This window comes from Dendrobates tinctorius, unplaced genomic scaffold (genome assembly GCF_039654945.1).
Source record: "Dendrobates tinctorius isolate UK_male_01 unplaced genomic scaffold, ASM3965494v1 ptg000294l, whole genome shotgun sequence".
NCBI lineage: Eukaryota > Metazoa > Chordata > Amphibia > Anura > Dendrobatidae > Dendrobates > Dendrobates tinctorius.
In genome coordinates, this window is record NW_027361961.1 from 2400547 (window position 1) to 2416583 (window position 16037).

Sequence of the window (16037 nt, forward strand, 5' to 3'; positions counted from 1 at the left end):
CTAAATAGGAAAGGGTTCTTCACAGTTAGAGCACTCAGACTATGGAATGAACCACTACAAGAGGTAGTAATGGCAGACACTATAAAAACTTTTAAAAAAAAAAAGAATGGATGATTTCCTCAGTACATATAACATTATGGGTTATAGATAATGCAGTGAAAAAAAAATGTATATTTGGTGAAGAAAGGTTAAACTTGATGGAGCCTTGTCTTTTTTGAACCTATGTAACTATGAATTGGGTGATGACAGAGTTCCATCAGTGATGTCAGGGGTTTATGAGGGTTCGGTGGCCCCTCATAGAAGTGAGAGTACTGTCATAGTTTGGTTTGGAGACTCAATCATGTGACATGTGGTCGATTCTTCTGTTTGCTCACCTGTTGCCTATTCTTCCCTGTCCAAATGCTAATGGCAGCACGGTGGCTCAGTGGATAACACTGCAGCCTTGCAGCGCTGGAGTCCTGGGTTTGAATCCCACCAAGGACAACATCTGCAAGGAATTTGTATGTTCTCCCCGTTTTTGCGTGGGTTTCCTCCCACATTCCAAAGACATACTGATAGGGAATTTAGATTGTGAGCCCCATTGGGGACAGCTATGATAATGTGTGCAAAACTGTAAAGCGCTGCGGAATATGTTAGCGCTATATAAAAACAAAGATTATTAAAATTATTAATGGTTTCTATTGTCTTTGTTTTCCTTTCTTTGTTTGCTCCTCTCCAACTGTTTCTCATTTTCCCGTTTACCTCTTAGTGAATGTGTGTTCAGGAGTTCCAGCCCTTCAGTTAAGTGGTTTACCATGCTTGGTAAAATTCAGTTGTATTTTTGCACTGAGTCTGTTTGATTTCCTTCCCAGCACCTTTTCCTTCTACCATTGTAAGGCTTCTGGGAGCTTATAATTGTTCCTTTTATTTTTGGTTATCCTTAGCTTGCCTTCTTTGCCCTATATCAAAGTGTTTTAGTTTCTCACCCAGGGTTTTCAGATCTTACTTCACATTTTCTTTTCTCTTTTTTGACAGTGTGTTGTGGGATCCGCTCTGGTTCCTCAGGAGGTACAAGAACATCCCCAATAACTTATTAAGGGGTTAGGTCAGAGGTGGTGTTTTAGTTGTGTAGCTAGGGCCTTTCTAGTCTGTACAGAGACCAGTTGGATGGCATTCTCGCCTCTGTGGATTCTCCAGTGGCGATCAAGATTCGACTTCTGGTTAAAACATTTCCCACATTCTGAACATGAATAAAGCTTCTCCCCTGTGTGAGTTTTTTGATGTCTAACAAGAATCCATTTCTGGTTAAAATATTTCCCACATTCTGAACATGAAAAAGGCTTCTCCCCTGTGTGGGTTCTCTGATGTCTAACAAAAATCCATTTCTGGCTAAAATATTTCCCACATTCTGAACATGGATACGGCTTCTCGCTTGTGTGGGTTCTCTGGTGCTGAACAAAATCTGATTTTTGCTTAAAACATTTTCCACATTCTGAACATGAAAATGGCTTCTCACTTGTGTGGGTTCTCTGATGTTTGGTAAGATTTGATTTATCAGTAAAACATCTCCAACATTCCGAACATGAAAATGGCTTCTCCCCTGTGTGGGTTCTCTGATGTTTGATAAGATTTGTTTTCCATTTAAAACATTTTCCACATTCTGAACATGAAAAAGGCTTCTCCCCTCTGTGAGTTCTCTGATGTTTGATAAGATTTGTTTTCCATTTAAAACATTTCCCACATTCTGAACATGAAAAAGGCTTCTCCCCTCTGTGGGTTCTCTGGTGGCTATCAAGATCTGATTTGCATTTAAAACATTTTCCACATTCTGAACATGAAAGTGGCTTCTCACCTGTGTGGGTTCTTTGGTGTGTAACAACTTCTGATTTCTGGTTAAAACATTTTCCACATTCTGAACACGAAAAAGTCTTCTCCTCTGTGTGAGTTCTTTGATGTGTAACAAGATTTGATTTCTGGTTAAAACATCGCCCACACTTGGAACAAAAAAATCTATTCTCTGATGTGTGAATTTTTTGATGTTTAAAAAAAGACTTTTCAAGAGGAAAAGTATTTCCACATTCTGAACGTGAAAATGGCTTGTTTGCTTTAGGAGCAATATTTTTTTTAAAGATTATTTTGAGACTTTTATTTTCCGTAATAGTCAGTAATGAATCAGAAGACAGGACCTGTTTCAAAGGATCAGATGATATATCTTTGCAGTGAAGAGATGATGGTAAATCTGGAGTAATAGCATTCACTTCAATTGTATCTTGTGGGATCTTTAGATCATCTGATTTAAAAATTGAAGATGTCAGCTGTCCCTCTGATCTCCTGGTACAGTCATCTGCTAAGAATAAAACCAATTATTATTTTTGAATAAAATATCCGTGAAGTTTATATTTTCGAACATTTATACTTAAACTGTCCATAAAAATAGCAAGTTTTGTAAAAATACTGAATTATTCACCAAGACAATGACAGTTCACAGTCTAATAGAAAACCTCATAGGATGAATCAGTAGAGCATGGTGTTCAACTGTTTGTTCATTCTGCCTCAAAAATATGGAATAAAAAGCTACCAATGTTATGTTGGCCAAAATACAGTAATACAAATAAAAATGTCTACTCGTCTCACAAGAAATCAAGTCCCCACTCAGGTCTATCATCTGTCAACAGAAAACAGAGGTTTCCACACTATTAGTGGCTCAAAGGCTTTTGAAAAGCAACACACAAAGCCAAGTCGACCTGTCATTGGCTACAGCAGAACATAGTGAAGGTTCTGGATTGGCCATCTCAGTCACCTGACCTCAATAACATTGAGCCACTCTGGGGAGATCTCAAGCACACAGTTCATGCTAGACAAATCAGGAATTTACAAAAGCTAGAGACTTTTTGCCAAGAAGAGTGGGCAGCTTTACCATGTGAGAAAATAAAGAACCTCATCCACAAATACCACAAAAGACTTCAAGCTGTCATTGATGTTAGAGGGGGCAATACACGGTATTAAGAAATGGGGTATGTATTCTTTTGATCAGGGTCATTTGGATGTTTTGGGTTCTCATTATGATTTAAAAAGAGAAGTATCATTTCTCCTTGCAGAGAATGACATGCTAAGCATTTCGAGAGAGATTATACTTCTGGGATATCGGTCAGACGCCTCTCTCACAGCCAAACCAGATCTCACACTTTGCACTGACGAGGGGCAGTACCCCAAAACACAGTGTCTGCAAATTGATATTCTGGCTTGGTTTTATCCTAAGTCATGCAACAAGGTTCGTTAAAGGGTCGACATTGACTTTTAGGATTGCTACTTCCAATAGGAATAGTTCTAGTCCTCTTCCTCTCTGAAGAGACAATTTGCATAAATAAAAAGAGAAAACACAGTAGTTTGACAATAAATGGCTTCAGCCAACTACTAACCATGAGTGGAGAAAAAGTTTTGGAGTTATCATTCATATTCTCTGAAAAAGAGACCAAGAAAGAAAAAATTCTGCCAGGGTATGTAAACTTGTGAGCACAACTGTAGCTGTTTTAGAAGGCTGGGGAACTATTAGTCTCTGAAAGGATGGAGCCAGACACCGACGGTTTCCTCTCCTGTGTCACCTCTCTGGTCCATTACTGGAGCCTGAGGTCGATCCGGACTGCCAGGGAAATCAGGTCATCTGAAGTAGCAGGAATGTCTCAACCAGCCAATTCATGCTTAATCCTTCTGGACAAACCCTCTCAGAACGCGGCTACCAAAGTTTCATCGTTCCAAATAAGTTTGGAAGACAGGGAGTGGAACGAGACAGCATAGTGGAATACAGACAGAACTCCCTGACGCAGTCTGAGAAGGGAAGTTGCAGCAGAAGATACACAACCAGGCTCATTGAATACAGTGCCTTGCAAAAGTATTCGGCTCCCTGGAACTTTTTAACCTTTTCCCACATATCATGCTTCAAACATAAAGATACCAAATGTAAATTTTTGGTGAAGAATCAATTACAAGTGGAACACAATTGTGAAGTTGAACGAAATTTATTGGTTACTTTAAATTTTTGTGGAAATTCAAAAACTGAAAAGTGTGGCGTGCAATATTATTCGGCCCCTTTAACTTAATACTTTGTTGCACCACCTTTTGCTGCGATTACAGCTGCAAGTCGCTTGGGGTATGTCTCTATCAGTTTTGTACATAGAGAGACTGAAATTCTTGCCCATTCTTCCTTAGCAAACAGCTCAAGCTCAGTGAGGTTTGATGGAGATCGTTTGTGAACAGCAGTTTTCAGATCTTTCCACAGATTCTCGATTGGATTCAGGTCTGGACTTTGACTTGGCCATTCTAACACCTGGATACGTTTATTTGTGAACCATTCCATTGTAGATTTTGCTTTATGTTTGGGATCATTTGGGATCATTGTCTCAGTCTCAGGTATTTTGCAGACACCAACAGGTTTTCTTCAAGAATGGTCCTGTATTTGGCTCCATCCATCATCCCATCAATTTTAACCATCTTCCCTGTCTCTGCTGAAGAAAAGCAGGCCCAAACCTTGATACTGCCACCACCATGTTTGACAGTGGGGATGGTGTGTTCAGGGTGATGAGCTGTGTTGCCTTTGCGCCAAACATATCTTTTGGCATTGTTTCCAAAAAGTTCGATTTTGGTTTCATCTGACCAGAGCACCTTCTTCCACATGTTTATTGCAAACTTTAAATGACACTTTTTATGGATATCTTTGAAAAATGGCTTTCTTCTTGCCACTGTTCCACAAAGGCAAGATTTGTGCAGTGTACGACTGTCCCACCTCAGCTGTAGATCTCTGCAGTTCATCAAGAGTGATCATGGGCCTCTTGGCTGCATCTCTGATTAGTCTTCTCCTTGTTTGAGATGAAAGTTTAGAGGGACGGCCGGGTCTTGGTAGATTTGCAGTGGTATGATACGCCTTCCATTTCAATATGATCGCTTGCACAGTGTTCCTTGGCATGTTTAAAGTTTTGGAAATCATTTTGTATCCAAATCTGGCATTAAACTTCTCCACAACAGTATCACGGACCTGCCTGTTGTGTTCCTTGGTCTTCATGATGCTCTCTGTGCTTAAAACAGAACCGTGAGACTATCACAAAGCAGGTGCATTTATACGGAGACTTGATTACACACAGGTGGATTATATTTATCATCAGTAGTCATTTAGGACAACATTGGATCATTCAGAGATCCACAATGAACTTCTGGAGTGAGTTTGCTGCACTGAAAGTAAAGGGGTCAAATAATACTGCACGCCCCACTTTTCAGTTTTTGAATTTCCACAAAAATTTAAAATAACCAATGAATTTCATTCAACTACACAAATGTGTCCCACTTGTTGTTGATTCTTCACCAAAAATTTACATTTGGTATCTTTATGTTTGAAGCATGATATGTGGAAAAAGGTGGAAAAGTTCCAGGGAGCCGAATACTTTTGCAACGCACTGTACCTTACGGATGGCCACCAGGAAGGACTGCAGATTCGATGTCACAGGGTTCCCTCTCTTCCACAAAAGGTCGAGCCACGCTAAGGCCTCTCCTGCTATGTGGAACATTAGGAATACCACTTTAGCATGATCAGAGGGAAACTTATGGGAAAATAGTTCATAGTGCAGCGTACACTGGTTCAGGAAACCACGGCACTGCTTAGTATCCCCATCATAACATTGTGTAGCAGACAGACAAGGATTAGCTCCAAGTGCATAAGTCACGGCTATAGATGCTGCACTTTGAGGTGGAGTGGATGAAGAAGCCAACTTCAGGGTTTCTAAACGGCTATTCGTTGTCCTCAAAGACAGAATCTTTTCCAACTGATCTGGGTGGCAAACATCTTTTTGAATAACTCAGAGTGAGAAGAGGCATTGGGATTAGCAGGGTCCATGTCTTGAACAAACTTTAACACACATGGATAGTGGACACACTGTGCCATGAGCCATGCTTACCCAGAAGGAGTGTGGCTAAGTGACTACCTTGTTTTTCGCTAAAGCTCCTAATGGTGGAGTTAAGCATGCGCTGCAGGTAGCCACCATGTATCACTCTTGGGTAGTCCACGATACTGCATTAGTTGACCCCGAGGGTCAGGATCTCAGTAATGGACATGACTCGGACGCTTTGGCAGGACCGGATTCAGATACTGTAAACTAGATATCAGAGCTGGTTTAAACGGTACTGATTCTGGATCACCAGACTGGATAGACACTGATCCTTGTTCAGACAGTTAGGATTCTGGAAAACTATCCAGGACGGACATTGGTGCTTGTTTAGCAATACGGGTTTCAGGAACAGGTTAAACCAATATGAGACTCAAGGACAGGAACCTGGCAACATGCTAGTTGCACAAACACTAACTACAGGAGTTAGTGAGGCACCTCCCTACTGGGGAGGGTGTATTATATACCGGATGCCTTCCAGCTATTTGCAAAGTGTGCGTGCTGCCCATTAAAAAATTGGGAAGTGCACACTAGACGTGCCACAGGTAGCCCTCCGCAGCGTGCACAGGCCCAGAAAAGCAGGAGGCAACAGGGAACAGAGACACCAACAAGTGGCCAGGGAGGTGAGTATGACGGCGTTCCTGCCGGGAGCTTGGAAAAGGACCATGCAGAGACACCGGCACTGCTGCTACAAAGGCAACATGTTTACCCTCGGCTTTCTCTAAGTGACCAATCATAATATGTTTCTTCAACTGATTTTCTAACTTGTCTGCACATTATACAAACGCTGTCATTTGGCTTTGTAGTTTACAGATCTGGGCAGGTAACGGTCAGCGTCTTCTAATCCCAGGAGGTAGGTAGATCCGCCAGGTTGTAAGTTCTATAGAAAAGGGCTTTCAATGCCCAAAGTCATTTGAACAGTTTTGGGTGGAGGAGAATGTAGTGGTCTAAAGAGAAAGCAGTGATGACACGATTGACTACACCACCGATAAAGCAGGCAATGACTGAAAAAAATCTGTGACTTCTCAGCATTTAGTGATTACTACTCACCTGGGTAGTCATATGTAGGAATTGCCACTTTACACACCTCATCACCCCTCACATATGTCTCTATAGTATTAATATGGGTCAGATCTTCACCCTGAAACAAATATTGTAAAAGTCACAGACAGATGGAGAAGTCACATCTATGATAAGCTCTAATCCTGCCATCTCCACCATTCTCATTACAAAAGTATAAAACCTAGAATACTGGTGGATAAAACAAGAGTGAGCACAAGACATTCACCGCCGTCTACACATCATAGGGGAGATCTCATGACACCTTCTCTCCATCTACCTGATGATCCTGAGGAACATTGGGATCTTCTTGTTTACAGTCCTGTGGAAGAAGAGGACAGGGACATCTCTCTGGTGTTGTCCTCTTACTGGATAGATCTGGAGGAAACACATGCAGGGACTGAATTAATTCTTTACATATAGATAATTATAGGCCATGTGTATTTAGTCCTGTCTATTACCTGGTGATGTGAGGGGCTGGAGAACCTCCATCATGAAATCCTTGTACAGATGTTTTTGTCCTTCTATGTACTCCCACTCCTCCAAGGAGAAATAGACGGCGACATCCCGACACCTTATAGAAACCTGAGACATACAATGATACCGTCATCCCCCGATATCTTGATAGCATTACTGTTGTGAGTTAATTCTCTGGTTCACCAGTTGTGAGTTCTCCTTCCAGACTCCCTCTGGTGGTAACAGGAGGTAGTGAGGCTGATTTGATCGGTGGAGATCTGCCACCTGAGAATGAGGATGACGATTGGACCTCAGGAGTTTCAGATTGGATTTAAGACAGCCGACGCCCTATTCAGTTGCTGGTGATTCCTTCTGGCTTGTCAGCTCTTGGTTTTCAGCTCTGTTCCAGTCATCTAAAGCTAAGTTTTTCTGCTAATGTTCACACTTGATTTTGTTGGTCTATTCAGCTTTTGTGTGGTCAGCCAGCCCCGGCTGGGGGCTGTTCTGAATTTCCACTCTTATTTATCAGTATTTTGCCAATTTGCTTTTTGTCCCTTACTAGTTTGGCCTCTTTTTGCTCTGTCTCAGAATATTTCAGATTGCTGATATAGTGGGAGAAGTCTAGTGACTTCAGGGTTAATTTTGCTATCAGAAGTGTTGGACATTATTTTTGTAGGGTTTTTTGCAGGTTGCAGACAGTGTCTTTCCTTTCCTTTCTAGTTAGTTTGGGCCCCATCGTTTGTTCAGCCTATTTTCCTGCCTGTGTTTGTGCTTTCATCTTGTTTCACCGTCAATACATGTGTGGGGGCTATCTATTCCTTTGGGGTCTGCTCTGGGGCAGTTAGTTTTCCCCTTTTCATGCTTCAGGCTTATTTAGTCCTCCGGCTGTGACGAAGCATCTAGGAACATCGTAGGTACGCTCCACGGCTGCTGCTAGTTGTGTGGTAGGATCAGGGATCTGCAATCTGCATAGTTACTAACCTCTCAGGTTTTCTGTGACTTAGCTTGTTTTGCTTTTTTCTCCTCGGTGACCCATTCATAACACATTACTGTATAATGTCCCAGCATTCCCACCAGTGTTACCTCTCCAGTCAGAAGCTCAATCATCTTGTAGGCGAGTTCTAGGATCTTCTGGTCATTGATGGCCTCATGTATCAGGGGGTGAGGTGGAGGAGGTGGAGGTCCTGTGATTGGGCTCAGATGTCTTCCCCATCCCTCAGACACAGGGTCTTGACAGCGCTCACTAGAGGTCTTCTTCACTACTGTGTAATCCTGGTTATAGAGAGACACATTAATAAATCTCACTACAGACATTTCCAGAGTCCTCACCTCCAGTCCTGTCCATCTGTCATTCCCATAGTTAAGAATGATGTAATGTGACATCATCAGAATTTCTCACCTCTCCAGTAAGCCGGAAGAGGATCTCTAGGGTGAGGTGTAATATCCTTTCCGCCATCTTGTCTCTGTCCATATCTATCTTTGATGAGAAAAATCAGGACAATTCTCTTATATAGATGATCTTCATTGAGCGGATTTGATATTGTGGAGACCTGAATAGAAAGATAATGAGCCGATGTAACATCATAAAGAATTCTATATAATAATACAATTACTGGATATAATAAGGGAAACATATGAGGAGATAGAACGTGTAGATGTTGTACATGGACTGGAATATAAGTTGAATTGCTGACTAAGACATCTCCTCCATGCTCCCAGTTACTGGCTAAGTTGGCCACTGTTTGTGTAAGGAGGTGGCGGGCATCCTCGGTTGCTCCCCGTCTCTGTCCCTGTATATGGTACCCCATGTGGTGCCCTGACTGTGAATCATACATTAGTGTGTATTGTATTAATGTTTACCTTTTAGTACCATGTAAAGTTTTCTATATGTATTAATGTAATGTGTCATGGTTATGCTGTGCTGGGTTTTTATTGTCTTAATGTTTTATGTACTATATGTAGCTTAAGGACAGAAGAGGTTAATAAAGGAGGCAGGACTGGCAGTCTCAAAGGATCAGGAGCAGGAGATGCTCCCCTGCTGGGAGTATACAGCACCCCTTGGAAGGAACAGAGCTACCTGTGGACTGTCGGGCAGCGGGACTGTGTGTGTGCCCTACTAGAGACTGTTTGCTCCTGGAAGCCAACTGGGAGCCATTGCCTCTGCTGCTGCAGCTGTTGCTGTGAATAGGGACAGTTCATAAATTGTTGCCTTTTTCTCTTATTAAACAAGTTGTCACTGATGTGTCCTAAAGAGTGTGACGTGTGGTGTATGTAGGTAGGGCGGGGGGAGATGAGAGAGATAGACCAACAGGGATGGGGGGTGACCCGCTTCATGCTGCCGGCAGACACGAGACTGAGACAAGGGTTATATTCAACAGGTCTGTTTTTATTGGCCGCTTCCTGACGACCACCGCAATTCATCACAGGAATTTCACAGTCCTTTTGCTCGCAGACCCGGGTACCTTCACTTCTTATTTTCTCGGTCGTGGCATCCTCTGTGGCTCTTCCCACTGTGGCTGCCCTAGGCACATCCACCACAGCGCTTCACCATTCAAAGTAGACCGTCCGTTTTACATCCTCAGACCGTCTCCGTCTGTGGCTACTCTGGGCTACCCCTCGAGACCGTCTCAACTGTAAGTTCCTCTCTGAATGCTTTCTACGGTCCCTGTCACTACAGCAGAACCTCCCTACTAGTGAGCTCCCCTAGCTGACTGGACTTTCCAGAACCTTCCCTGACCTCTTATACTCCCAGTCCTGGTAGCCCCGCCCACTATCACCTGACCAATGGCAGCTTCACAGCACACTCCTACACTCCCCACTGCCCTCTAACGGTCAAACTGCGACACGGCACCCCTTTCTCTTTATCTCAGCACCCCTGTACCTACACTGCGCTGTCCCTCTGCTTCTCACACCACAGGCAGACCTGTCCATCAGTTCAACCTTTGGCGACACAGCCGCTGGGCCCAGCCGCTGAAGATTTGGAGTAGTCTTCGGGCACCCCAGCGCCCAGGAGGAGTTGGGGCACAACCGGCCCTGATGGAGTCTTGTGATGGAGTAACCCCCTGTGCCGACTAAGCCAAGTGTAGGTAACAGCAGGTCGGCAGGATGCAGTCTCCGAGCACGGACAACGATGCCCCAGACCAGGGCAGGTCCGTGAACTCAACAATTGGCAAGGGCCCTCGTTCCAGCATTTCGTTGGGGGCTATGCTGAGCAACTTGCCTAGATTTTCCAGCTCCAATACCATGCTATGGAGCTGGACAGAGCGAATGCGGGGGCTCTTTCAAATGCGCCCAATGACTCCAGACTGGGAAGCAGTAGTAGCTCTCATGGCATTAGACAGGAAGGCTCGGAATTCAGTGATGTTGAAGCCCTCGGGACACCGCAACACCCTTGACAAGATTTTTACAGATTTTAGAACAGACCCATGGGGACCCAACCATTGTGGGACAGTTAAGAACCCGGTTGTTCAGTCGGATGCAGGGGGAGGGGGAGACCATCACCCAGTATATGAATGTCCTCCAAGAATTGCATACGGCCATCGAAAGAAAGGACAGCATAGGGGTAGGACCTGTTGACATTACACTACGCGACCTGTTGGTGACTGGACTACGGGACCCGTTAATAAAGCAAATAAGTAAAACCTGGCACTCAACTTGTTTAGCTGATTTAGTAGAACGTCTATTTATTTGTACCACTGACTATTCCATAAAATTTCTACTAAATCAGCTAAACAAGTGGAGTGCCAGGTTTTACTTATTTGCACTATTGGTTTGGGATCCTACCGGAGCACCGCACCAGTTGTGCCACGTTTCTTTTTCTATAGCACCGTTAATAAAGCAGGCATTACAAGAGCAGATTAGAATGAATCCACGTATAGACTTTTCCAAAGTGGGAAGTCAGGCACGTGCTCGAGAACAGGAGCAAGGAATGGCGGTCCCCGTGGGGAAGGTCCGGAGTGTGGAGGCTTCTCTGAACGTAGTTGCGGAGCCTCACTGGGTAGAGGAAATGAAACAGGAGTTGAAGAACATCCAGGGCGAGTTGGCTGAAGTGAAAAGAAGGACTGAGTCCAGGATTGGATGGCCTAGTATCAACCCTGGTCCCTGGGGGCTCTGGCCGACCCGGGGCGGACAGACCTCGCAGACCCGGTGTTATGAGTGCGGAGAGCCGGCCACTTCGCCCGAGAGTGTCCGCGGCGTGGGAGATACCCACCCCGGCGGCCATTAAACTAGAGGTCTCCAGGCTGGGGGGACGCCGCTTGGTGCCAGAAACCACGATTAGTGGTGGTGGAAGTCCCGAAGATTTGGTCGCAAAGTGTCCGGTGGTATGGGCAGAAGTCGAAGGCAGTGCCGTCCGGTGCCTGGTGGATACGGGGTCACAAGTAACAACTATGCCTGCAACTTATTTCCAGCAGAATTTCCCCGAGGCAGCGAGACCCCAGTGGGGGTCCATGATCAGACTAGTAGCCGCCAATCAACTACCGGTCCCTGTTGCCGGGGTGGTGTGGGTACAGGTGACGCTGTGCGGTAAATTCCTCGGCCGCAGAGGAGTGGTTCTGACCCACGGAGAAACTGATAAATAGCACCCAGTCATTCTGGGCATGAACATACTGCGGGAGTTTGGCAACCTACTCCTCAATGATCCCACACATGAGACCTTGAAACAGTGGGGTTCCCGCACGGCCCAAGGACAGGTATTACAGCAGTTGGTGCGGGAAGCACGAGTCCTCCAGGACTGCCAGGTGGGCGAGGCCCTGGGCAATGTCATCGCGCCAGTGGCTCCCCTGCTTGTACTGCCCCCTGGACAGACAGTGGTGGCCCTCCATCTGAGCCCCGATACCATTGGAAGGCGTGGAGATGCAGGTGCAGCCATGCTACTCGGAGCTCTTACCCCCCCTGGCATACTGGTGGCTTGCTCCCTGACCACAGTGCAGAAGGGGACTGTCCTGGTGCACTGCGTCAACCTTGAAGACCAAGACATCGTCCTGAAGCCCCGGACAGAACTGGCCAAGCTAATAAGGCCTTTTGAAGAAGTGCTACCGACCCCTGCGGTTCAATTGAGTGTGCACTCCGAGGATCCTTGGGCAGTAACTATCCAGACTCTACAGTCAGGCTACCGAAATCTCAACTCAGGAAAAGGATTGAGACATCCTGGAACAAATGCGGGCCAAGCTCTCCGGATTAACTACAGCCCAGCTCTCCCAGATAAAAACACTGCTCGGACAGTACTGCAAGGTATTTGCTAGTCATGAGGAAGATTTTGGATGTACCACCGCCATCTGAGTTCCTAAGGAAACAGTACCCGGGGAGCAGAGGAGGAGGAGGGTGGACTGTGGAGAGTGACAGGACAACAAGGGGAGGGGCGAGTATAAAAGGGACAGGGAGCGCGCAGCGGAGTCAGTTGGTGATATGTCAGACACGGAGCAGGAGACGGGGGGGCGTGAGCGAACGAGGAGACAGATAGTACAGAGAGGAGACCAGCAGCAGAGGGTAGATACACAGTGGCCCTCAGGAGAGAGCCGCCAAGCTTACAGACAGGGGACTGCCTCTTCGTCCCAATCCTAGGTCTCAAACTGCCCCCGGTCATCCTCCGCCATTATCGCTGAGCCCGAGCCCGCCGCGGCCTGTCCGCTGCCCCTCCCGGCGACTGCCATCACCCTTCAGCCCGCCGTTGCGGCCTGCCTGCTGCTGCCCGTGGACACTGCCGTGTCACTTCAGCCCGAGGTTGCAGCCTGTATATCACTGCTCACAGCCGCCTTCACCCCGCTGCAGTCGGCAGTTGGGGCCTGTTCCTCGTCAGCAGAGACACTCTGCACACAGCCTCAGGCTGTGTGCGTGGCCAGTAAACCACCACTCTTTAAAGACTGCGACACAACCCTGCTTGAGTACAAGAACCCCACTGAACTCGCTAATCAGCGCAACCCCGCTGTTACCACAGGGGGTTACTCCATCACAAGACTCCATCAGGGCCGGTTGTGCCCCAACTCCTCCTGGGCGCTGGGGTGCCCGAAGACTACTCCAAATCTTCAGCGGCTGGGCCCAGCGGCTGCGTCGCCAAAGCGGCCTCGTCAAAGACTTCAAAGTAGGCTCATCAAAGACGTCAAAGCAGCTTCATCCGCAACGCAACTCCAACAGAGACGCTGAGGGCCGTCAGGACGGATAAGTGACATTATAAAGTATAAGGACCCGTAAAAGACCATACCGCGGCCCCATAGTCACCGGCCTCGGCCGGTTTAGTCGTGTTCTTTTCAAATAGTGTTTGGTTATACTTAGTCCCTGCGAGGACAACTGTTGTTATCCCTTTTTGGTTGCTTAGTATAGCCCTAGTGGCCTCAATTTATAAAAGTTTGCTTTCCAAAGTTCAACCAGTCTCGCGTCTCGTCACTGTATCCTGCGAACCTGCTGTGCTGTTACCTACACTATACATCCAGAGGATGCCGTTCAAGCATGGAGAGCAGCTGTGTGCCTGAGGTAACCCACTGTGACCTGGGACTTGGATTAGAACTTTCCTTTGATGTGCAAGGGGCCGGGGTGCTCACTGACTGTGACCTAGCGGACTCGGCCATGACTACCCCCCCTTGCCACCTTGTTACATTTGGACAACTGATTAGCTGCAGGAATCACAAGTTCATTGGGACTGACCATGAAATGCGGAGACCCATGGAGCACTGGTATTTTTATTATTTTACAGAGTTCTGTATTTTTTATTTTTTAATTTATTTCTTATTTATTTTATTATTTTACAATATTTAGTTTTCATCCACTAATAAAACCTATATTTTTTTAACTGCTTGCACAACAAGCAGTTTCTTCTTCGGAGTCGGCAGCTGAATATGTTTCTCATAGACTCACCTTCCATAACGCTAATTCTCGTCTCATTTACCGACACTGGAATCGGCATTAGCAATACTGCAGGAGATATTCATTACATGTGACATGAGAAATAACTACTTCATGATGAGGACTGTCACGCTGCAGCTATGCAGGCAGCTGCAAGCTCCACTAGATGAGGCTACCATCAGGTGGCAGCAGAAAAGTCAAACAAGCCAAGTCAAAACCTAGACTGTCACTCAGTACGAAGGGAAAAAACAAGCACAGAGTCAGAGGAGTGCCAGAGGGTCAAAAACAGTCCAAAGCAGCAGTACCAGAAGCAAGAGGCAAGGTCAGGTCAAAGCCAAGGCCGAGTCTAACACGGGGAAATCCAAAAACAAGGGGAAACACTAATACGGGATGGGCAGGGAGGAAGGAACAGACACGGGCTAAGTCAGAAAGTGCAGTAGGACAAATCAGGGTACTACTAGAGTCAGATACACCGTAGGTCAGAAAACATAACTGACATTGCCTGTAGGACGCAGCAGGAAGAAAATAGGAGACATGAACCCAAAATGAGGCCAGGCAAAGTTAACCCTTGCCATGATCAGACTGGGAAAGGGCAGATAGGACTCAAAACCCGGACTGGATCATGACAAGGATGACATCTTCATCTTCTACCACTGACTCCATCACCACCGGCCGTCTATATGAAGGTTTCTCATCTTCCCCGCACTGTAATCTTCTTTCATGTTAGATCTCATGAATATCAAATATCCTTTGGAGATATAACACCATCCTCATTTCAGCATTAATTTAAACATCAATCCCAGTCAAAAAACAGGGGATAAAGAGGCATAGGTAAAATGTGAAATAAAATTAAATATTTATTTGTAACAATTAAAATACAATTTCCAAGGGAGTCTCCCAAACAGGTAAGAAAGAAGGGGACAATGAGCAAAAACCAAAAAACCAGTAGTGGTAAAAACACCATAGCAATGGTTAATATTGATAATGGCTAGAGTTATCACTGGATATCCACCAAAAGCAAATCAGTTTAGAAATGCATAGTGCCCATATATTGCAGCGGTATCAACCAAAAATGAGTAACCATATCCCAGCCTGTAAATTTATAAAGTGCTTCAGCGCGTGTATAAAAAAAATAATGCTAATAAACAAACATCATCTTACCTACATAGACGTGTGTCCTGGTCTTGTGATGCCCGCTGTCCGACCCCAACAGCGCCGTTTCGCCTTAATGGCTTCTTCACAATGGGGGCAATGTGTGTTATGTGCCGCGTGATCCTTATTTATGCAGAGCTCACAGCTGATAGTAATATCGGCAAGGTTGGCTTACCATTGCGCATGCGCTATTTTCCGGAATTCCCCTCTAGTAAATCTGACTTCCTGATTCAAGCGCCTGGAACGCAGGCGTGGAACGCACTGCATACCATAGTGGCGCATGTCCGGAAGTCATCAGGTGATCCCAAAGCTCACATGCGCCACCAAACCAGCCGAGACACATGAAAAGACGCTGTAATGTTTGCTCAATGAAAAAAAGGGAAACGCAAATACAATATATCCAATAATGGGACATTAAATATATTAAATTAAATAAGGGATGTGAGTGAGGAAGTGAAAAATAATGTGAATGAGAAATAAAATAAAAATAAAACGGGGGGGGGGAGGTCATCCATATAGGAGGCTACCATAGGCAGCTGATGTTATAATATTTAGCAATAAAGTGATAAGGTGCATAACTATCATATAAATAAAAAATCATCTTATACAATAAATATGTGTATT

The 16037-nt window shown here is 45.3% G+C and overlaps 1 protein-coding gene across 1 annotated transcript in view; it reads right to left on the reverse strand.

The window, feature by feature from the left end:
* Window positions 1–16037, reverse strand: part of LOC141072981 (uncharacterized) — a 130340-nt gene that overhangs the window by 92326 nt on the left and 21977 nt on the right. Inside the window, exons 2-7 of the mRNA XM_073560247.1 lie at window positions 8824–8974; window positions 8508–8696; window positions 7430–7553; window positions 7249–7346; window positions 6960–7050; window positions 1089–2326 (exon numbers count right to left, since the gene is read on the reverse strand). Of these exons, the coding sequence (XP_073416348.1) occupies window positions 1089–2326; window positions 6960–7050; window positions 7249–7346; window positions 7430–7553; window positions 8508–8696; window positions 8824–8895 (1812 nt within the window). The 5' untranslated portion in view covers window positions 8896–8974. The remainder of the gene's footprint in view (window positions 1–1088; window positions 2327–6959; window positions 7051–7248; window positions 7347–7429; window positions 7554–8507; window positions 8697–8823; window positions 8975–16037) is intronic.